Source organism: Mobula hypostoma, chromosome 7, assembly GCF_963921235.1.
Source record: "Mobula hypostoma chromosome 7, sMobHyp1.1, whole genome shotgun sequence".
Taxonomy (NCBI): Eukaryota; Metazoa; Chordata; class Chondrichthyes; order Myliobatiformes; family Myliobatidae; genus Mobula; species Mobula hypostoma.
In genome coordinates this window covers 74,331,471-74,355,246 of record NC_086103.1, presented here as the reverse complement: position 1 = coordinate 74,355,246, position 23,776 = coordinate 74,331,471, and the positions used below count along the sequence as shown (strand labels likewise).

The following is a 23,776-nucleotide window of genomic DNA, read 5'->3' as shown; positions in this document are numbered from 1 at the left end:
TTGTAGGGAAAAGCTATTCCACAATACCAAAATCCTAAATAGATTGAATCAAATTCACACCCAATAAAATCCCTCTCGATTAGCACTGAGAGAACTTCTAACCCTATGTTCACATTAGATTCTAGCTGGTTGTTTTTTAAAAAATGTGTGTGTTTATATACTGCTCTGTATACTTTTATTAAACATCTCTTCCTTTTGAACATTGTAGATAGGCAAAGCTATTTAAAAGAAAGTTGAATGCCTTGTTAATCATGTGCTAGCTAGTTTAGTCAAGATGTTCAAACATTTTACCTTTATAATAAAGTCAGATATTGGCGGGAGTTTCCAATGTAAAAGAAGTGACTTTGGTTATAATTAAGTTCAGTCTCATGGATTCTTTCTGAGCGTGGATGACCTTGTGTGCTATGGCGGCTGGGGAAAGCTGGGTTGCGAGTAAGTAATGGTTGAAGTTGATCCTTGGCAGTGTGATAGAGAGCCGGTGCTGTTTACCTGCAGGCTCATCCTTCCGTACGAACGCTACCTCAAAGGGGAGGAGCACAAACCACTGCCACCAGCCAAGCCACGCAAGCACACGACGAGCACGTCTGAGGACTCTGAGAAAGATGTTAAAACTAAAAATGGGGAGCTGGACATGAAAGTGAAGAAAGGTCAAGATGTGACTCAGATATTAGAGAAGGAGGTGAGATTCATTTCGTGCTGCCTTGTAGTCTGGACTTGTGTAGATTCTGGAAAAACTATGTGGACTTTGGTCCAGTTTATGCTAAATTTTTCTTGCATGCTATTTTCACACATTTCTTAAGCATAATACCAGTTTAGTGACATATTTGCTGTAGATGTTTTTTTAAAATACGGTATTTGCTGTATGTCTCCACATCTGTCGATCCCCGTTAATCTTAGTTGAAAAACTCAAAGCTATCGAACAATTGACTGTAATAGTTTTGAAATCCACTGTAACATCTACAGCTGAGAATGATGGGCATCTGAATTGTAAAGCTTTCTAATGAGGTTCTGTGATATCTATTGCTGTTCAGCAACTATACTGTAGTAAGAATTGACGCTTAAGCAGACCATTTGTATTATTGTACTGGAGAGGGTGACTGGTCCAGGAACACTTCCTCACTGTTCCTCTTTTACATTATTTTCTTTGTAACTTACAGTAACTTAGCAATACCTTGTACTGTGTTGCTACCACAAAATGAATTCATGACGTATGTCAGTGATAACAAACACAAAATACTCTGCAGATGCTGGGGTCAAAGCAACACGCACAACACGCTGGAGAAACTCAGCAGGTCGGGCAGCATCCGTGGAAACAATCAGTCAATGTTTTGGGCCAGAACCCTTCGCCAGGACTGAAGAGGGAAGGGGCAGAGGCCCTATAAAGAAGGTTGGGGGAGGGTGGGAAGGAGAAGGCAGGTAGGTGCCAGAGGAAAAACCAGTAGGGGGAAAGATAAAGGGGTGGGGGAGGGGAAGCAGGGAGGGGATAGGCAGGAAAGGTGAAGAAGGAATAGGGGAAAGCACATTGGGTAGTAGAAGGAGGCGGAACCATATACCATCTGGGTAGTCTCCAGCCACATGGTATGAACATAGAATTCTCCAACTTCCAGTAATTCCCTCCCCCTCCCTTCCTCTATCCCTATGTCACTCTGCCCCCTCCCCCAGCTGCCTATCACCTCCCTCATGGTTCTGCCTCCTTCTACTACCCGTTGTGTTTTCCCCTATTCCTTCTTCACCTTTCCTGCCTATCACCTCCCTGCTTCCCCTCCCCCACCCCTTGATCTTTCCCCTTACTGGTTTTTCACCTGGCACCTACCAGCCTTCTCCTTCCCACCCTCCCCCCCCCACCACCTCCTCCCTCTTCAGTCCTGGCGAAAGGTCTTGGCCTGAAACATTGACTATTCGTTTCCACAGATGCTGCCCGACCTGCTGAGTTCCTCCAGTGTGTTGTCAATGATTAAAAAACCTGATTCTGATTCACTTTCTCCATTTCTTCCAGGATAAGCAACCACGAGGTGAGAAATGCCAAGAGAACAGACAAAGGACTATCACCGCTCAACACTTAAATACTCAGGACAACTCCCAAGACAAACAAGTGCAAACACTAAAATGTAAAAGCAAAGACAATGTTGCGTCGAATGTAGAGGAACGTTCTGGAAGCAAGGCTTGCCCTCCCACAGGACAGAACACAAGTGAGAAACTGGAGGCTAAAACATTTCGAACACACGAACACAAAATAAGAAACCAGGAAAATCGAGAGTGTCCAAATGTGGGGAAAAAACAGAAGTCACCCCTTCACCCTCAGGACTTGTCTGGTGGCCCCAGTGTTAAACAGAATCTGTACGTGGGCACAGAGGGCAGTAAGCCCATCTTTCAGTCTGCAATGTTCCAGCATCTTCACTCTGGAATATTGAACTTCCAGTTGCCTGAAGGCATTTCGCCTCTTGATGTTCTCAAGAGCCGGCTTGGTTTGGCCACATCCAAGGATCTATCCAAACCTACTTTGCACAGGCACCTCAAGGTAGAACAGCCCCAGGGCATTCCATCAAATGGTCAAAAGATCAAAGTCTGCACCACATCTCTACGCGAGCCTGGAGTGCATCATGTGGCAGGGCTTGTGCAAAAAGAATCTAAAGGTGTCCCTCAGCCAGCAAAGAGGCTTGGTTTCGAACAACTGAATGGAATACGACCAGTGAAGGGAAATTCATCTACGCCACCCTCAAGTACAGTCAAACATCTTGCAGGTTCCAAAGCAGAGCATGAACTGAACTTGAGACCATTGGGTCTACGTGTAGGTAATGGCAGTGGAGCTTCGCTGGGTCACCCGATGAAGTTGGCTTTGGTAGAAGAAGGTTTGAATTTGAGCAAATCCAAGGACTGCAGCTATATATATGATCCTAATGGGCAACTGTATGAGATTTTACCTCAGAATTTGTCTAACAAACAGTTACCATCAAAATGTGAGCCTTCTGTACAGTACAGGGAGCAGTCCTCTCCACTGAATCTCAGCAAGTCAAATAGGGGTTCATCAGGAAAGAGAATTGCTGAATTCATGGATGCAACAGTCTGTGTATCACAGAAGGATGCTTCTGTTTATCCAATTCCTCAGTCTCTGCAAAATCTTTGTGAGAACAGGGAAAGCCATAAGAAAAACGAGCAACCAGTCAAGAAGCTGCGACTAGATGCCAGTTGCACAGAGGTGATTGAACAGGGAAGAGACTCTACTCACTCAGATCATAGCTCTGGTGTAGAGTCACTTAGTTCATCGCCCGTGAGCCTAGGTTCTGGAGTTATGTCCGATGATATGCCCACAGATTTAAGTCTACCAAAATACCCGAAGACCCAGAAGCCAGATCATTCTGCAGTCAATAACGAGAGCCCTCAGGACAAAAGAGCTGGTTTTGTCTCTGAGGCAGGAGGGAAACACTTGACAGATCTACCTAAATTGCCTTCATTTCCTGCTGTATCGGAAGCGACCACTACCCTGGATGGTGTTTGGAGAGCTCCGGCAAAGAGTGATCTCCATGTGCCTTCTGGAACATCCCTAAATTTGGACCAAGCAAAGAGCTGTCAAGATGAATGTCCAAACAACACTGAAAGGAGACTGTTCCCTTTCAGCAGCATGATACCAGCTGAGCAAAGCTTTTCTCCAGCCCACCTGGAAGAGCCAAGGAAAGAGGACGAAGAGCCACCGAGAAAGAAGCCACTGATGTCCAGCTTGGCCAAAGTCAGCCAAGATAAAAAGCCTCTGAAGTGCCAAGGATCGGATCTGTCCAGTCATCAGGATTTGTCCTCGAGTGGTGACGAGGATAACAAGAAAGGGGCACTCCCGGGCTCCTATCTGAATGGAACTTCTTGCCCAGACCTTCAGAACGTGGCGGAAAAATTTGGAGCCCATTTTCAGTTGGTTGATTTGAATAAAAACGCTGAAGAGGATGGAAAGTCTGATTCGGTTGTGGTGCCAGTATTATCCTCGGGCCTTCCTGTTTCACGCGTCATGGTTCCAGGCTCTGTGCAGCATCGACAACTGCTGTCTTCCCACTCACAGCAAATGTACAGCCACCTGCTGCGAACCTCAGTGCTGCCTTACGATGAGGTGGTAATGCGCAGACTGTCTTCCAGCCCGTCAGCTCTCTCTCCTTCTCACCTGTCTACTGTTTACCCCGAGAAGCGAATGTGATCGGCTTGGTCCAACGTCTGTCTGTCATATAGCTCTCAAATGCTGTCTTCAGTATACAGGACTGCACCTGCATTTGGTATGCTTGCCTTTTGTTTGGTGAAACAATGTACTGTTATTTCCTTTCCTACCTCTCCAAATTACTTTAAACAACAAATCTTCTGTCTGAGAGGGAGGACATTAAGCAACCTTCAGCCTTGCGTCCTGGCCACTCTGAACTAACAGCAAGTGGCTACGTGAAATGATCTGTTGACATTCTGATTTAATCTTCTGCCCTCTCACTTTGTGGAGAAGAGCGAGACCTACCGTGCAGCTCTGTCGGTGACATCTGATGGTAGTTGTGCTGCTGCATTGAAGCTTGTGGGAGTAGGAGACTGGGTGGCCTTGTAGGAGCAACTGGTCTGGCATTGATTGCCCAGTCGCCTCAAGACTGTTAGACTTTGAACACAAAAATGCTTCCTTTAAAGAGGAAAATAAAAATAATACTACTGTTATTACACATTTAGTGGAGAGAAAATTGGGAGTTGTACTCAGGGAGGGATTTGTTGAATAAACTGCTCTCACAGGTTGATCGAATGGAATTATAAACTTCACTGTTCCATGGTCTTGAGTGCCCTAGGGTTGGAAATGTAAAGTATTGCAATTTGTCACCACTGTGGTGGAGTACTTGCCTATGTGTGAACAATGGACACACCTTCTGAAAGATACTGTGAAGTAACACGTGTTATGGTCCAAGGTGCTGCTCAAGGATTGGAGAGTAGGAAACCCTCAGGCCTGCCCTCAGTAAGAAGGAATCCCTTTGCAAGGGCCAGCCTCTTCCAGTCCTTCTGTGTAGCCTTGCTTCTGTCCAGATTACAAGAAAGTTGGTGTGGATTTTTTTGTTTAGTTGACGTGCCTGCTGTTGCACACATGTGACTACTATATACCGTGGATCTCTGATTGGGTCAACATAGATTTGCCAAAGAAGACGACTTGACCTTAACCAGAAGCTGATCTTATCAGGGATACTTGTTCAATTCTATATGTCCTTTGCTTCATGGAATTTCCTTGTTTATTGATTGTACATGGAGAGAAAGGAAAAGAGTTATTCTCTTGGCTTGTCTAGACCACTTTTCCAAAGTTTTAAAATGTGCTTGCCCATTGGAAAGGAATACTCCTGTTCCTGGAATATATGTATAGATGGTGTGCAAATGACATTAAACCTTTTCTAGAAAGTTGTCCAATGTATTCATGTAGCGGAGTATGCAAAATGAAACTGAATCATAACATTAAAAAGAGACCTCAGGACATGCAAGACAGAAAATGCACTGGGTCAGTTTGAACAAAGCATCAAAGAAACAGTATGGAGTCTTGTCAGATTTGATATTTTTCCAACACAAATCATCTGATACCACCTCTTCAAGCTATTGGAAACCAGAATTTTGAGCGTGGATTCATGAACCATTAGACACTGCCTTCTACGTTCAGAGTTGGCCTTGTGCGGTATCCATTAGCAAATTTACTTTTTAATTCAATACAATCCATTTAAATACTAACTTCATCAAACTGCAGTTTCTAAATGTTTAATTTGCAGAGCTGAATTTAAATTACTTTCTGCATACTCTGGCGATAGAGGTACAGTAACGATTCCCTCAGGTACTTGCAGCTCATTGCACCTATTAAATTATAAAAGCAAAATCATTTGTCATTTCCAATGGCAGAAAGTTCTACTTGTCAGCACCGAGGTATTTACATTGTACTTCAAGACTGTTCTTCAAAGTAGTTTTAGAATAACAGACACCTGTGTTGTTATTAGACTAAATGTCATTTTATTTTATTACTGTCAGCTTTTAAAATGATCAGTGGCTCATTTAAAAAATTGTGCGCTGCAAGATAAATTTTTTAGACCAGCTAAATGGATATACTCTGGGAAATTTTGGAAAGAAAGAACTAAAGGATAATATACCTTGTGTAAACTGCTCACCAATGTGTCTGCCAGCCTCTGGGATATTTCTAGATACAAGTACTGTATGTATAGCTGAAAATAGTCAGCTATCCTGTGTGGATCTTGTTTGCCCAGCTACTCTCTGTTAAGGAGTTGTGGATCAAAGATAATATAAAATATGGATTTCATTCTCATGTACAAATGACATTAGGATTTGCTTACAGTTTATGTTAGCTGTCCATCTTTCTCTGCCGGTTACTATTTCAAAGAATTGAAGTGTACATAGTTAGAGACATTTTTAAGTGCTCACTAGGCATGTTACTCAGTTACAAATTTGGACTGAGATGCTGAAAAGAAGAAACATTGAAATGGTCACTAACAGTCTCACTATTTATTTAGCAATAACCCCCCCCCCCACCACCACCACCACCCCAAGCTCTGTTTTAAAAGGTCAACTATTATTTGTGAACTGGTTACATTTTTGCTATCAGATTTAGAAATCCTCTCCACTGAATAATCATCGAATTTTACTTTACATCGGACTGAAAAGTTTTTTAAAAGAACCAGTCTTAGAACTGTCAAAAGTTTTGATTTGTGATTGTAATCCAAATACTCGCACTCCTGTTGCCCTTTTCTATTCTTTCAATCCCAAACAGAATCAAAAATTGCACAAGAAAGGGTTTAGTAATTTAGAAACGTGCAGAATAGTTTTAGCTCTTTATCTTTGTTAACTAGGTGAATTGTTATGATCTAACCACACTATAGACAACAGTTTTAAAACTCAAATCTTATTGTTGCTAACACTTTGTGCAGGCAACCAAGCAGTCTAAGGCCTATATTTATATGATGGAGTTTGTTATACAGTAGGTCCCCGGGTTAAGAATGTCCGCCTTACAGACAACTTGTACTTACGAACGGACTGCCATAAAGCCTATTATATTAAGAATTTGAGTTAAATACAAAGGTTCGTAATAACGAACGCACGCACTACTTTGTGACGCTCATGAAAACATTGCGCGGCTTCAGCAGTTTGTTGACTCGAGGAAGGAGAATTCCGTCCGCCATTTTAAGTTGGAACATGTTGCCGTTAACACTGTTTTGAGTGTGTAACTTCATATTTGGCTTAAATTTTTCTCTTATTCACCCTTGTAACCATGCCTCCAAAGCGTAAATCAGATGCAAGTGTTGGTGATGCATCAAAGAAAACGAAAATGATCATGATTGAAAATAAAGTGGAAATAATAAAGCGATGGAAAAGAGGTGAAACGCCATCGGTCATTGGGGAAAGTGTTAGGCTACAGTCGGTCAACGATCGGAACAATTTTAAAGGATAAAGTGAGAATAGTGGAGCATGTGAAAAGCCCTGCCCCGATAAAAGCTACAATTATTACTAACCAACGCAGTGGTTTAATTATTGAAATGGAAAGGCTATTGATAATTTGGTTAGACAATCAAAATCAGCGTGATGTACCTGTTCCGACTTACCTACAAATTGGACTTAAAGACAGACTGGATCTCGTTTGTAACCCGGGGACTGCCTGTATTCCACTTCCTTTTTACAAATTTCTAATTATTCCTGGCTGCTTTCAGTCGGGAAGGGCTTTGTTCTAATTTTCTCAGGTGTAGATATTTGGCAGGAATTAGCACAGCAGCATAGTGGCAGAATTGGACTTTGTGAAACCACATGTTTGAACATGCTCCGTCACACAGTAAGTTGTGAATAAAATGAATACACAAATGCAAATGCCCTCTCTCACTGAGGTGCAGCAAATAATTTAGATGTATGACCACAGATTTCTTCATCGTACAAGTTGAGTCAATAGATTTCCAAAATTGCTTTTGAACCCTTGTGCTTAATGAATGGTTCCAAAGCTAACCTCTTAAATCTTGAACCTTGTTCTTTTCCCAAATTAAATAGATCTCTGTGCTCTGAGGGCAAACTGAAATTTCATATTTTCCAGCCTTGCTACCATCAGGCAGGTCTCTGTTCTTACTCAGAACAAAATGCACAGTAAGCTGACCGGTATTATCTTCCAGTGGATTCTATTCTAACCCTTGTTTTAAATTGTGTTGCAGCTCTGCTAAAACAATTATCCAAATTATGTAAAATGTTATAACAATGATCTATCAGTTATGCTGGATAATTACACAGTATTTCGCTGTCCATTGACTAGATTATTCTGTCAAGTGCAAGGGAGGGAAAGCAAATGTGTCAAATTAGACTTACAGGTACGTTGTGCTCTTTTGCACTAATATATTCCATTGGATGTAAGTTGTCCTCAATTGTGTCAGTGTGATAATTGTGTCTTTCTAATTTTGTATTTGCTTGTGGTACAGTACATTGAAAAGAAAAACACTGAGTTAAATATGCTATAAACTGCCAGGTGCTATAGGCGCAAGAATTGCTTCTGTACTTGTCCACTTGTGCTGCTAAATGGGAAATTCCTGACTTAAAATATGTATACAGTTTAACAAAACATACAAGCTCAACCAGAATTTCAGTTGTTTGAATTTACTGATCAGAAACTGAGTCATTAGTTTTCTGCTGTGATTGACAGCTTGAAACTTGTTGCGCTTTGCATCATTTACTTTCAAAAATATGGATAAATGTTCTTTTGTGATAGTGATCAACACAATGAAATTGAATGTCATGTAGCTCAATCTCACAAAACCAGCCATGATTGTTTGCCAAAAGCAGCTGCTGTGAAGTAACGCAATAGCGTGCCATTCCCATCACTTGTCCTTCCTCCCTCCCCAATTTCAATCGATTTGGAAATTAGCAGCCTCATGGCAATAGTTTTCAATAAAGTGCTTTAATCTGGCCTGCTGAAAGTTTGTGTATGACTAGCAAATAACTGTTAAAAATCTGTCTGCATTGTTCTGCTGCTAAACACTTGTCCATAGTATCTTACAAAGGCTGGTCCGGACATTCACAAATGTTCAAACATTGTGATCTCAAACCGCTTTACATTTGATTCAGCTGACTTTATTTGTTCAGTATAATTTCTGGCGGCTCACCCAGGTTTTCATGGTGTACAACGGAAGAGCCCTGTTAGATTTGGATGAAGTTAGTTAGAAAAGATGCACATGAATCCAGTCATTCATTTCTTTCTCTTCCTGCCCTTCACTATTTCTCAAAGTTCCAGTTTTGGCTGGAACTTTGATAGGGTGATCACTGAGCAGCTGAAGTGTTCTATTTGAACATCACTCGCTGAACGAGTGCCATGAGCTCTGACGTCACCACTTTTATCCAGTGCATCTGTTTCCGGTACAAATACAGGTTGTTTTTTTCTGTTACAACACTGTTAATTCACGGGATTATTTGAAGCCCCTTATGTTGACAGTGAGTACTAAGAACCAGTAGCTTCCGTGAACCCTTTAATCATTCTGATTTTCCAAATAGTGAAGCCATAGGTAATAGAACAAGCAGATAATTAGAATGATAAATATGTGGCCTGTATCAAATGTAGCCGTGGCTCTGCATTTCTTAAAAACTGTAGTTAACAATATTTATAAGACATGTGAATTAACCTTTTGTTCTTACTGGATTGGGGAATACTGTGGTATTCTTACTTCATACTGTGGATTGATAGATGTTTTCACTAAATGCTGTCAAATGCACTGCTTCTGAAATCTTGACACTTGTCTTTACTCGACCTTCAAATAAGGAAATGTACTGTATATAATGGGAGCATGTACGGAGGGCAGTATCCTTTGGAATACTCCCTTAGGAACTGTGCGAATCTTCAAAGTATTTTTGTATAATATTCTGATAGTTTGTAAGATGTGTTGCTTATATTTTCACACTACATTATACAGATAACTTTGATAAAAATATTTACAGTTTGATTACTAACTGATTTCTTTTTGTATGATTTTTTTCTTTTCCAGTATAATGTAATCGTATTAAAAATTATAAAGATATTTTCATGCCTTTTCAATTGATTCTTTGTCCTTCTGTAGCAGCTCAATGGAAACTTGTTGCAAAAGCAGTTTTGCTGTCTGTGGAATTGACAGCAATCTTTAGTTAGTGATCAGTGCTACGAGTTGTTTGGAGGCTTGATTATGCAAGGATGGGTGTGCCCACTAGTATAAAGGGGAAAATGTTTTTAAAATGTTAAAGTCTGCCCCAAGCCTTGTGGCCCATCAGGCCGGTGCTTATACCGGTTTCTGTGGCGCGAAGCGACTGAAAGTACGATACTCTCCCCACCCCCCCCCCACCCCTCCAGTTAGGATGCCAGTCTATCATGAGGTTAACCCCCAGCATTTGCTGGTACTCATTTTCAGCTGGGTGGACCGAAGTAGTATGTGGTTAAATGCCTTGCTCAAAGACACAACACGCTGCCTTGGTCGAGACTCGAGCCCACGACCTTCAGATCGTGAGCCCAACGCTCTAACCACTTGGCCACGTGCCACAAAGGGGAAAATACTTGCTGCCTATTTTTTTAAAATTCATTCTCAGAACATAATATGTAGTTTGGCCACATTTTGAAGTGTTTTAGCTTATGTTGAAATTGTGCACATTGGAAAATTGAAAAGACGAAAATCTGCAGATACGGAAAATTCCAAAGCAACGCTCACAAAATGCAGGAGGAACTCAGCAGGCCAGACAGTATCTATGGAAAAGAGTAAAGATTTGATGTTTTGGGCCAAGTCCCTTCATCAGGACTCTGCCCGAAACAGTGACTGTTTACTCTTTTCCATAGATGCCGCCTGGCCAGTTGAGTCCCTCAAGCATTTTGTGTGTGTTGCACTCACTTGAAAATTGGATCAAGATGCACCTCATCCTATTACAAATTGTAAAGTAGGATCAATATCCCTCCACATAAGCTTTAAATTGTGAGATGACTTCAAATCAATGGCAGGGTACTACTCTAACTACTTCTCCATGGATTTGATCAGTCCCAGAAACGGTGGGTGAGTGGTATCTGCTGTGGGCTGCTCAATGGCACCTTTGCTGAGCTGTGGATTGATGGTGGCACCTCTTTCGATAGTGAACTCGCGTCCTGCACCAGAAAACTGAACACAAAATCAAGACCAGTACTGTGCCAATGGAGGGGGAATGTTACACTGGCACACGGACTGTCATTCAGCTGAAGTACTAGAACAGGAACTTTCCTACTGCCTCAGGTGGATGTTACTGATCAGCTGCCATTGTTTCAAAGAAGAGTAGGGGGCTCCCTTTTGGTTTTCTCCCCAACGTTTATCCATCAAATATTAATAATCACTTAGAATCGGTATATCTAGATATTATCACATCCGAGCTTGCTGTCTGCAGATTAACTGTTGCATTGCTAAATGTCAAACAAGACCACTCTTCAAAACAATTAACTGTAAAGTGTTAGGTAGTGAATTGTCACTTCTAAGCATGCAAATTCTTCCTTTCAGTAGCTTTTCATTTTGTTATGTTACATCATTCACACCTTGAAGGCATTGCAGTGCTCTCTATGCAGCAAATATTGGTTGCAATCTCATGTTCACTTTGATGGCTCCTTATTTTACAGAGGTTTGAGTCAAGCCTGTCTTTTTAATGGAAAGACTCCTGGATATATAACACCTCTCTGAAGGATTGTGCTCTTTGATTCTTCCCATTTATAATTCTTACTCTGACTTCTCTTGTTTTTCTCTCTAGTCCTGATAAAGGGTCTCTGCCCGAAATGTCAGCTGTTTACCCTTATCCATAGATGCTGTCAGGCCTGCTGGGTTCCTCCAGCATTTTGTTGTGTGCGTTACTTGGATTTCCAGCATATGCAGATTTTCTCTCATTTATAATTGGCCTTGCTGGGTTTACAGTAACGGAATAGATCAAACCTTGCCTCATTGTATGGGATTGAGAGTCTGGGTTGAAAATGATGGTGAGCATGTTGGATGGGGAGAGAGGTGTCTTACCTGTCATCCCATAACTATACTTTGGTATGTGTAATGGCTTGCCCAATCTCTACGCACATCAGGCTCTTTCAAAATTATTGGTTTTCAAGAAAGCAATCAAATACATTTTTTTAAAATGGGAGTATTTGAGAAAATCTTAGGATGTAAATAAACCATTTTGACACTTCAGTATGCAGTTAAAATTTTACTTCCTTCTGTTGAAGAGTTAAACATCTCAAAAGTACGAAGGGAAATTTGTGCTGCGTGTCACGTTATTTAGGTGCTCCGTTGCCTTTTGTTTTGAGGAGCATCTGCTACAGTTAATAATTGAAAGAAAAATGTCCTTTTATTATAGAATAGCTGTAATGTTGTCTGCACTGAGTCACATGACAGTAAAGGCTGTTACGCCATTTTACACACTGCTGCTAAAAATCAGAATCAGGTTTAATACTCTGGCATATGTCATGAAATTTGTTGTCTTTGCAGCAACAGTACAATAATAGAAAAAATGAAAATTACAGTAGGTATGTTTATATTAAATAAGCAATGCAAAAATAAAAATAACAAAAATACTGAGGTAGTGTTCATCAGTTCAATGTCCATTCACAAATTGGATGGCAGAGGGGAAGAAGCTGTTTCAGAATTGTGTGTGTGTGTGTGTGTGTGTGTGTGTGTGTGTGTGTGTCTGTCTGTCTTCAGACTCCTGTAACTCCTTCCTGATGGTAGAAATGAGAAATGGGCATGTCTTGGATGATGGGGGCCCTTAATGATCAATGCAGCCTTTTCAGGCATCACTCAAGTTAAAGGTTGGTTGTGAAGAAGGCAAATGCAATGTTGGCATTCATTTCAAGAGGTCTAGAATATAAGAGTAGGGGTGTGATGCTGAGGCTTTATAAGACACTAGTGAGGCCTCGCCTTGAGTACTGTGAACAGTTTTGGGCTCCTCATCTAAGGAAAGATGTGCTGGCGTTGGAGAGGGTTCAGAGGAGGTTCACAAGGATGAAAGTGAGCCTGTACTCGCTAGAATTTAGAAGGATGAGGGATGATCTCATTGTCTAGGCCTTTCAGCATTTGAAAATTTTCAGAGTAGATGTGGAAAGGATGTTTCCCATGCTGGGGGAGTCTAGGACAAGAGGGCACAGCCTCAGGATGGAGGAGCATCCATTTAAAACAGATGTGGAGAAATTTCTTTAGCCAGAGGGTGGTGAGATTGTGGAATTTGTTTCCACAGGCAGCTGTGGAGGCCAGGTCTTTGGGTGTATTAAGACAGAGATTGATGGGTTCATTTTTGGCTGCAGCATCACAGGGTTATGGGGAGTGGGACTGAGGAGGGAAAAAAGGATCGACCATGATTGAATGGCTGAGCAGACTTGATGGACCAAATGGCCTAATTCTGTTCCTGTGTTTTATGGTCACTCCTTGAAGATGTCCTGCATACTGCAGAGGCTAGTCCCTATGCTGGAGCTGACTAAGTTTACAACTCTGCTTATTTCAATCCTCTGCAATAGACACTCCCTCCTGCCCCATATCAGATGGTGATCCAGCCAGTTAGAATGCTCTCCGCAGTACATTTATACAAAATTGCAAGTGTCTGGTGACATACGAATTCCCCTCAAAATCCTAATGAAATATAGCCACTGTTATGCCTTTCTTGTAGTTGCATCAGTATGTTGGGTCCAGGATAGATCCTCAGAGACATTGACACCCAGGAACTTGAAATTGCTGACTCTTTTCCATTTCTGATCCCTCTATAAGGACTGGTGTGTGTTCCCTCGTCTTGCCCTTCCTGAAGTCCACAATCACTTATTTGGTCTTGTTGACAATGAGTGCAAGATGGTTGCTGCAACATCACTTAACTAGCTGGTATATCTCAGTCCAGTACGCCCTCTTGTCACCATCTGAAATCTTGCCAACAACAGTTGTGTTGTCAACAAATTTAAAGATGGTGTTTGAGCTGTGCATAGCCACATAATCATGGGAGTAGAGAGCATAGAGCAGTAGGCTGAGTGCACACATCCCTGAGGTGCACCAGTGTTGATGGTCAGTGAGGTGGAGATGTTATTTCTGAACTCCATAGATTATGGTCTTCTGGGCAACATATGCTGTCATTACTTTTGGTATCTTGAGGATTTGAGCAGCAATCTTATGGGCCAGGCCATACTTCAGCTACTTGTATCATTACTGACACTTTTGTCTAACTGGGATCCAGTTGCAGTGCATTCCCACAAACAGAACAGAGATGGAGCTGCTGTCTCGGTTCCAGAGACCTGGGCTGTGCTGCAATCTGTGTGCAGTTTGCATGGTCTCTGGTCTCTGTGTGACTGAGTTTCCTCTGGATGTTCTAGTTTCCTCCCACACTAAAGGATGTGGTGGATAGCAGGTTAAGTGGCCACTGCAAATTACCCCTTGTGCTGTGATTACTGGACTTTACGGCTTGTGGAAGAGAAAAAAAGGGATTATGGGACTGATGGGATTGTTCTGTGAACCAGCAGTGGTTTAGTTGGACAACTACCCTGCTACTTTGGAAGAAAATGAGTAAATAATCACAGAACACTGTTTTGAAAAGGTTCAAGAGTTTGTTTCCCTGTATGATGCTTGTCCTCAACATCCTAAAGCAAATCATGACCACTTCCATGAGAGCTTGTGTGTAAATTGACAGTTGATTTCTGACATTATAGAATTGGCTATGCTTTTCTTTTGCAGTGGGTAGAATAAAAATTATTGATTGTAAAATCTAGAAGTTTTGGAAAGCAATAATAATCCATTTCTTTCCCCCTTGTCTCTAATTTCCATGGAGAATTATCTGACTTGCCCAATAATGACACTATAATTGCACTGAATATGGGAGAGATTTATTGCAGATATACATTTTCTCATTTCATTGTGTATTGTTTTCTAAAGATTTAAATCAAGACCTCCTTTGTTGAAGTTCCTGTGTATATATCTCCACCCTTAGGCCTTATGTTCTTTTATTCTGCCTATTTGTCATTCCTTGGTTCACAATGAGCAAGTAAAAGATTATCTTGTTAATATACAAACAACAGGAATTCTGCAGATGCTGGAAATTCAAGCAACATACATCAAAGTTGCTGGTGAACGCAGCAGGCCAAGCAGCATCTATAATAATGGATTTATATTTATAGATGCTGCTTGGCCTGCTGCGTTCACCAGCAACTTTGATGTATGTTGCTTGTTAATATACTGTGGGTTTTTCTGGGACTTCCACTGTGTTTTGAGTTGGAATGTGTATTGATAATTCTGCTATTCCATCCAACTTGCTGTGAGATCTGCAAATTGCTGGTTTTCCTTGTCGCTATTCATTCTGTTTTCCGCTCCCCCTCCCACAATGCACATCAGGTAAGAATGGGACTGCAATAGCATCCAAACAGTCAACTAACTTGGCTTGTGTTTTGAGAAGGGAGTTGTGAGAAACTCAGCAAGCAAGTATTTCACAAACCAACCTCTGCCCTACTTAGGAATATGGTTGTATTGTTACTTCCTCCAATTGAAATGTTAAGCTACTCAAAGATATTTGTGGAATTTTTGTACCATTATCTCCTGAACTATTTAACAGTTCTGATTGAAATACTAGCTGGAGAAGGGAGTCTGAACAGCTGACTGTTGAAAGAGAAAATAACACTTTTTTTTTAAACATGATTAAACTGATATTACATGTTGAATCATATGACAGCTATTTTGTAATAACAAGAGTATTATGCAATTTAACGCTCCTATGGCTCTTTAAGATCACAAATTATTTGCTTTAAAGATCCTGTACTTCAGCTATGGCCTTAAAGGTTGCCACACGCTCTGTCTCTCCCACATAGTTATCTTTTGATGTGCATCCTTCCTAGTTGGGAAAATTGTTAACCAGATTTGTGTTTGATCTGCATAAACTGTGCAAGAGGAGACCTGACCTGTGGGATCTGGCAAACACCTGCACTTAGATCATATTGTAATAATAATGTATCCTGGGGAATCACACCAGCAGCTTTGAGATACTGTTTGAGATTTGAGGTACTGTTAGAGAAAAATAAGATGGTAATTGTAATCTGTGACAAAACTGATTCTGTTTGAAACACTGCGAGGTGGACACAAAATTTGCTGCCTCCTACACATGATTTGCTTGACTGGCCAGCATTAATCTCAATGTTACTAACTAGGGGGTAACATGAACATCAACCAGCTATTGCAGATTAAAGCCAGCTTGCACTAATTAAAGGGATGGTGCTTTGTGTGGAGTCTCTGGGGCTTGAACATTGATGTTGCTGATCATGGCTGGAGAAGGTAACTTGAGATTTGGTAGGTGGAGAGGAGCGAAGGGTGTCTCCTTTAGAAGAACAGAAGATCCACCAGACATAGTCATGTGGTATCAGGTGGAGGTCAATGTGAGGAACTGTAGCAGGATATGGATTTTGGATGTTTAGCAACTTTGTAAATGCTCACAATGTCCCATTAAATGCTTGATCACACTCATAACCTCCTTTCTGCTGTGCACTTTCATCACTCTGTTACTAATAACTTCTCTCTGTTTATACTTTTAAAATGTCCCTGTTTATAACATTTAAAGTGCCCCATCTCACCATCGCATTATGCCTCTGCCCACATCACATGGGTTCCGACCAGTGCCAGCTCATTGGCTCTGGTAGGCAAATGACAGAGATGCCTCACATGATGCCCCTCACACAATTTCAACTCTCTCTTGCTGGAGTAGGTGACACATAATTAGCACCAACAACCCAGAAAAGCTGTGGGGTGGGGTGGGGTGGGGTGGGGGGGGGGAGTCAGGTGCATTCCCAACATCAGCCCCCACCACCCAAACCTCAACTGAAGAGCGTTGGATGTTATAGTTGCTCCACTTGTGGCCTCTGTGGCCAACAGCAACGTCCAGATCATTAAAAATCTCAAACTGCACCCCTCCCCACCCTGCACTCTTCCGATTCGTCCAGTTGCCAATGGCATAAGCACTTGCCTCCTGCGTTCCGTCAACTACTACGATGACCATGGCCTTCCAGACACACAAGCTCTCCTCCTGGGCTGGGTGAGCAGTAAAACCAGAAGGAGGAAGACTCAATAACCTGATCAGACAGCAGCAGCCACTGGCAAGGCTGATTAGGGATATTCAACGTGGCTTTTGCATGGAAGCCCATGTCTAACCAATCTTAGAGTTTTAAGGATGTTACCAGGAAAGTTGATAAAGGCAAGGTAGTGGATGTTGCCTATGTGGACTTTAGCAAGGCCTTTGACATGGTCTTGCATGGGATGTTCAAATGTTTTCTTTTAATATCAGAGAATGTATACAGTATACAACCTGAAATTCTTGTTCTTCACAGACATCCATGAAAACAGATCCCCAAAAGACTGAACAACAGAAAAACATTAGAACCCCAAAACCCCCCTCCCCCTCCCATTTGCAAATATTAGAGCATCAACCTCCCCCCCCCAACACCGATTTCAGTAGGAACCATCAGCACCCACCACCCTTAAAGCAACAGCAAAGCCCCCAAGAAGATACCATGATCTTCAGTCAACAAAAACTATTGTTTGCCTGACAGTTTGACATGCCACAGGCTCACTCTTTCTCTCTCACTAGCAAGGGACACAGAGATGCTGCCCATTTAACGGTGAAAGGGGAGATTGACAAAGAGTTGCTGTTATGTTACAGTCTGCTGCGTTGCTTTTTATTCTGAGTCTCCAACTCGAGAATCAGCAGCAAACTCTCCCCACTATTGAGAGGGAGCGATCGCTGAAGTACAGAGGATCAGTCAGTTGGTATTCGAGATGAGATACTAAATTGGATTAGATATAGATACATGTGAAGCCAGCGAGTGGTTGTAGATGGTTGCCTCTCTGATTGGAGGCCTGTGAGTACTGGTGTGCTGCAGGAATCGGTGCTGGGTTCATTGCTTATCATCCAGATTATTGATATAGATGACAATGTGCTAAACTGGATCAGCAAGCTTTGCAGAGGTTTTCAAGATTGGGGGTGTAGTGGACAAGCAAGGAAGACTATCATAACTTGCAGCAGGAGATAGACCAGCTGGGAAAATGGGCTGGAAAAAAAGCAAATGGAATTTAATGCAGACAAGTGATAGATAGGAGCTGTAGGCAGGTAGTCACACCGGGGCCTTGGGAGACAGAGAGGTGGGTAACAGTCAGGAGAGGGAAGGGCAGGAGTCAGAGGCTAGAGAGCACCCCTGTGGCTGTGCCCCTTAACAATAAGTACTCCTGCTTGAGTGCTGTTGGGGGGACAGCCTACCTGGGGGAAGTAAAAGTGGCCACACCTCTGGCACAGTCTGGCCCTGTGGCTCAGAAGGGTAGGGAAAGGAAGAGGATGGCAGCAGTGATAGGGAACTCTATAGTTAGGGGATCAGGCAGGCGATTCTGTAGATGCAGGAAAGAAACATGGATGGTAGTTTGCCTCCCAGGTGCCAGGGTCTGGGATGTTTCTGATTGTGTCCATGATGTCCTGAAGTGGGAAGGGGAACAGCCAGAGGTTGTGATGCATATTGGTACCAATGACATAGGTAGGAAAAGGGAGGAGGTCCTGAAAAACAACTACGGGGAGTTGGGAATGAAGTTGAGAAGCAGGACCTCAAAGGTAGTAATCTCAAGATTACTGCCTGTGCCACGCAACAGTATAGGAACAGAGTGAGGTGGAGGATAAATGCGTCACTGAGGGATTGGAGCAGGGGGTAGGGATTCAGATTTCTGGATCATTTGGACCTCTTTTGGGGCAGGTGTGACCTGTACTTGAATTCCAGGGGGACCATTATCCTGGCAGGGAGGTTTGGTAAGGCTACTGGGGAGAGTTTAAACTAGAATTGCTGGGGAAGTGGGAACCGAACTGAAGAGATGAAGGAAGAGGCGGTTGGCTCACAAAGAGAAAAAGCTTGGAGACAGTGCGAGAGGGAGGATAGGCAGGTGATAGGGAAGGGACACATTCAGACTGATTGTTTGAGATGTGTCTATTTTAATTCAAAGAGTATTATGAACAAAGTGGATGAGCTTAGAGTGTGGATCAGTACCTGGAGCAATGATGTTGTGGCCATTACAGAGACTTGGATGGCTCAGGGGCAGGAATGTTTACTTCAAGTGCCGGGTTTTAGATGTTTCAGAAAGGACAGGGAGGGAGGCAAAAGAGATGGGGGCATGGCACTGTTGATCAGAAATAGTGTCATGGCTTCAGAAAAGGAAGAAGTCATGGAGGGATTGTCTACTGATTCTCTGTGGGTTAGGAACAGGAAGGGGTCAATAACTCTACTGGGTGTTTTTATAGACCACCCAATAGTAACAGGGACATTGAGGAGCAGATAGGGAGACAGATTCTAGAAAGGTGTAATAATAGGGTTGTTGTGGTGGGAGGTTTTAATTTCCCAAATATCGATTGGCATCTCCCTAGAGCAAGGGGTTTAGATGGAGTGGAATTTGTTAGGTATGTTCAGGAAGGTTTCTTGACGCAATATGTAGATAAGCCTACAAGAGGAGAGGCTGTACTTGATCTGGTATTGGGAAATGAACCTGGTCAGGTGTCAGATTTCTCAGTGGGAGAGCATTTTGGAGAGAGTGATCACAATTCTATCTCCTTTACCATAGCATTGGAGAGGGATAGGAACAGACAAGTTAGGGAAGCATTTAATTGGAGTAAGGGGAAATATGAAGCTCTCAGGCAGGAACTTGGAAGCATAAATTGGAAACACGTTCTCAGGGAAACGTATGGAAGAAACGTGGCAAATGTTCAGGGGATATTTGTGTGGAGTTCTGCATAGGTATGTTCCAATGAGACAGAAAGGATGGTAGGGTACAGGAACCGTGGGGTACAAAGGCTGTTGTAAACCTAGTCAAGAAGAAGAGCTTACAAAAGGTTCAAAAGAAGTAGGTAATGATAGAGTTCTAGAAGATTATAAGGCTAGCAGGAAGAAGCTTAAGACTGAAATTAGGAGAGCCAGAAGGGGCCATGAGAAGGTCTTGGTGGACAGAATTAAGGAAAGCTCCAAGGCATTCTATAAGTATGTGAAGAGCAAGAGGATAAGACGTGAGAGAATAGGACCAATTAAGTGTGAAAGTGGAAAAGTTTGTATGGAACCAAAGGAGATAGCAGAGGTACTTAATGAATACTTTGCTTCAGTATTCACTGCGGAAAAGGATCTTGGCGATTGTGGGGATGACTTGCAGTGGACTGAAAAGCTTGAGCATGTAGATATTAAGGAAAAGGATGCGCTGGAGCTTTTGGAAAGCATCAAGTCACCAGGATCAGATGAGATGTACCCCGGCTACTGCGGGAGGCAAGGGAGGAGATTGCTGAGCCTCTGGCAATGATCTTTGCATCATCAATGGGGACAGGAGAGGTTCTGGAGGGTTGCGGATGTTGTTCCATTATTCAAGAAAGGGAGCAGAGATAACCCAGGAAATTAAAGACCAGTGAGTCTTACTTCCGTGGTTGGTAAGTTGATGGAGAAGATTCAGAGAAGCAGGATTTATGAACATTTGGAGAAGCATAATATAATTAGGAATAGTCAGTATGGCTTTGTCAAAGGCAGGTTGTGCCTTATGAGCCTGATTGAAATTTTTGAGGATTTGGCTAAAGACATTGATGAAGGTAGAGTAGTAGATGTAGTGTATATGGATTTCAGCAAGTCATTTGACAAGGTACCCCATGCAAAGCTTACTGAGAAAGTAAGGAGGCATAGGATCCAAGGGGACATTGCTCTGTGGATCCAGAACTGGCTTGCCCACAGAAGGCGAAGAGTGGTTGTAGACAGCTCATATTCTGCATGAAGATCGGTGACCAGTGGTGTGCCTCAGGGGTCTGTTCTGGGACACCTACTCTTTGTGATTTTTTTCTAAATGCCCTGGATGAGGAAGTGGAGGGATGGGTTATAGAATCCTGGTGAAGCTGATAAAAATTGTAGTAGTTTGGGCGGGGTTGGGGGGGATACAAGCTCCAAGTTTGACATGGACCTGTGGGCTGAGGGACCTGTTTCATGTTGTATGACTGACAGTTTCCAGTATAATTCATATTTAAAACAATATGTAGTTCGTCTTGCCAGTGTGGAATAATTTATTCTATAGATCCCCTCTGATTTCTCTTATTCAAGATAACTTGCTTTTGACAAATAATTGGAAAAAGTGTCACATAATGTGCTGTATCAAATAATGTTACACTTGTGATTTTAAGTAGGTACACAATACTATGAAATATTAGTAGAATTTTTTTAATGCTTTACTATTAATTACATTAACTACAATACACCAGGGACTGAAAGGCAATGGAATGTAATTGAACCCCTCACAGTGGATTGGTATTTATTCAAAAGGTAAAATAGCAGCTGTGGACAAGTATTAGAGCAAAATAGTTAGAAATATAACGTCAATGTTATTAGCAGCCCTAAAAACTGCTAGCTGACTTGCACTCAAATTATCAGATTTAATTTGCATTTAATTTTAGTTTATTTAGATGTGTGATACTGTGAAGTATTATTTACTATAAATGGTAGCAAACTGTAGTGTTTAAACAAAATTAATACGCTGAGTTATAATACTATTACAGAATTATTCAATGTTCTTGTTACTTCGAGAGTTGGCAAGCTAATTTCTAATTCTTTGGTAATGGTTAACATTCTTCGTTTTGGATTACGCAGAAACACTTGTAATTTATCCTTTTGCCTGTGTTATCTGGTTCGTTGATGAGTGGGGAACACAGTTTTGATCAGATTATAAGAGGAGGACCATGCCTCTCAGTGGTGCTCAGGTAGAATGCCAAACAACTGATAGTTAGATGTTCTCTCTCATTGGAGATGGCTATTGCCTGACATTTCTAAAAGCTGCACTTCTCATTATCAGTTACAGTTTAGATGTTGTCCATTATATTGGAGTTTCCACTACATCAGACGAGAAGTAAAATGTCAGCTATTGCATGGACTCTTCAAAGAAAGGCCTTGAATTTTGTGCAGTTAGGCACCATGAGTTACACTTTATTCCTCCCCCTTCAGATCAAATTAATTTTGTGCAGTGAGCTGTTCAAAGTGCAATGTGATAACAAGCTGCTTGGTGAACAATGAAAGCAATAGAGCTGAACCAATAAAATTTAAGAACAGGAAATAAAACAGAGCAAGTAAGGGTAAACAAATGGGGTGAGTTGGAAACTAATGAGTGAGTGAGTGAGAGAGAGATTCATATTTATAGGTTGCCGAGACCAGGAGCCAACCAACCCATTGATGTGGTCTGCCACAAAGAAGCCTTCACTCTGTGATAATTTTAATGATAGTGTAGCCCCAGTAATTTCTTGATACTTCTGAGAACATGATGGTCTGATCCAATGTTTGCGAAGTTATTGGTAAATTGATAAATTCATGTGGTTCATAAAACATACAACTCATTATCTCCTCAGAACTTCTGGGATTTATTATATGGCAAAACTAGTGTGAGCCTGAAATTTTTTTCTGTCTGTCTTGGCACATTTTGGTTCAGTAAATGCAAGCCAGTGCAGACTGGGTGGTGGGGGGGGGGGGGATACTTCAAAGGTTTCTCTGATTTGAATAGTTCAAGGTATTCTTTACAAATGGATGCACATGCAATGCCACCTAGCGGTCTTTAGTTTAAATTTTGGCAGCTAGAGTCTGTCCCAGCTGAAATAACCCAATTGGCAGCAGCTTCCCTCCTTTCCACCCTCCAGCACAATTTCTTTTTTATGATTCACAGTACAATGCCCAAGTTTAACTAGCAATCCACCGCCGGTATATTTTTTCCCTATGAATTTAAAAGTGCCTCCATTGATCATCAGTTTAACTTGTAATTGTCCACCAGAGGGCAGATTGTTCTCAGTCTTCCAACGAATGAAGCTTCTTTAATTAAGTGGCCAATCATTGATTACATTTGTCTTCTGCAGTGCTCTGTGCCCAGAATGTTTACGGGCTGTGCTGTTAATCAGTATATGCTGGTAATCTCCTGTTAAGTAAAGAAATTCCTTCTAAATTCTTTTGAACATCAGCCCCATCAGAACATTTCATCATCTCAAACCCAAGAGATTCTGCAGATGTTGGAAAGCCAGTGTAAAACACAAAGTGCTGAAGAAACTCAGCAGGTTAGGCAGCATCTGCAGAAAGGAATAAATAGTCAGTGTTTCAGGCTGAGGCCTTTCATCAGGATTCATAATCTTAAAAATGTCAGTCAAGCCCCATGCTTTGTTCCTGGTAGATCAGAGTTTCCTCCAGTCCATCCTTCTCCATTCTGGTACTGTATCACCCCTACAATTCTTTTTGCAGCTCCTCTTCCTACCTTTTCATAAAGTAAATGTCTGAATTGCACACAATGCTCTAAGATGGGTCTGCTTCAGCACAAATTAAATAAAACTTTTCCATTTAACCCACAGACATGATTTGCATTCATTTCCACCTAAGTGATTTGTGTATCCATATTCCCTTTACTCTCCCACTCTACACGAGTCATTATCCAAGTAATACACAGCTTCACAGTAGAAAACTTCACCTCACATGGTTCTATCATGTAGTTAACATGTTGATGCATTTCTACTCTGCAATTGCAACGTCAAATCAGCTTCTGAATTGGCAAATAATTTTTGCTGGAACAAAATACTCAGTCAGTCTGCCCGTGGTCATTTTGGAGCCTTCCCCAAGATCTTGGCATCTCAAAGGTGTTACTTTAAGAAATCTGTAGTGGGGAATGTAAGAGAAAGCATTTCAATTACTCATGGCAAATACTTGATACTTGCCGAGTGAAAATCCATGAACATCACATTTCAGAAAGTCCATGAAGCTTGGAGGAACAACTTTGTCTAGTTTGTTCTGGTG

General features: G+C 41.8%; 1 protein-coding gene across 2 annotated transcripts in view; it reads left to right on the top strand.

Annotated features, from left to right (window-relative positions):
* LOC134349387 (AT-rich interactive domain-containing protein 5B-like) overlaps positions 1–10,301 on the top strand; it is a 111,142-nt gene extending 100,841 nt beyond the window's left edge. The window contains exons 9-10 of one of the 2 annotated variants that reach the window (XM_063053607.1): positions 496–679; positions 1,997–10,301. In XM_063053607.1, the coding sequence (XP_062909677.1) occupies positions 496–679; positions 1,997–4,177 (2,365 nt within the window). In that variant the 3' untranslated portion in view covers positions 4,178–10,301. The remainder of the gene's footprint in view (positions 1–495; positions 680–1,996) is intronic. The other variant, XM_063053608.1, reaches the window with a different exon arrangement.
* Positions 10,302–23,776: the final 13,475 nt, after the last annotated feature.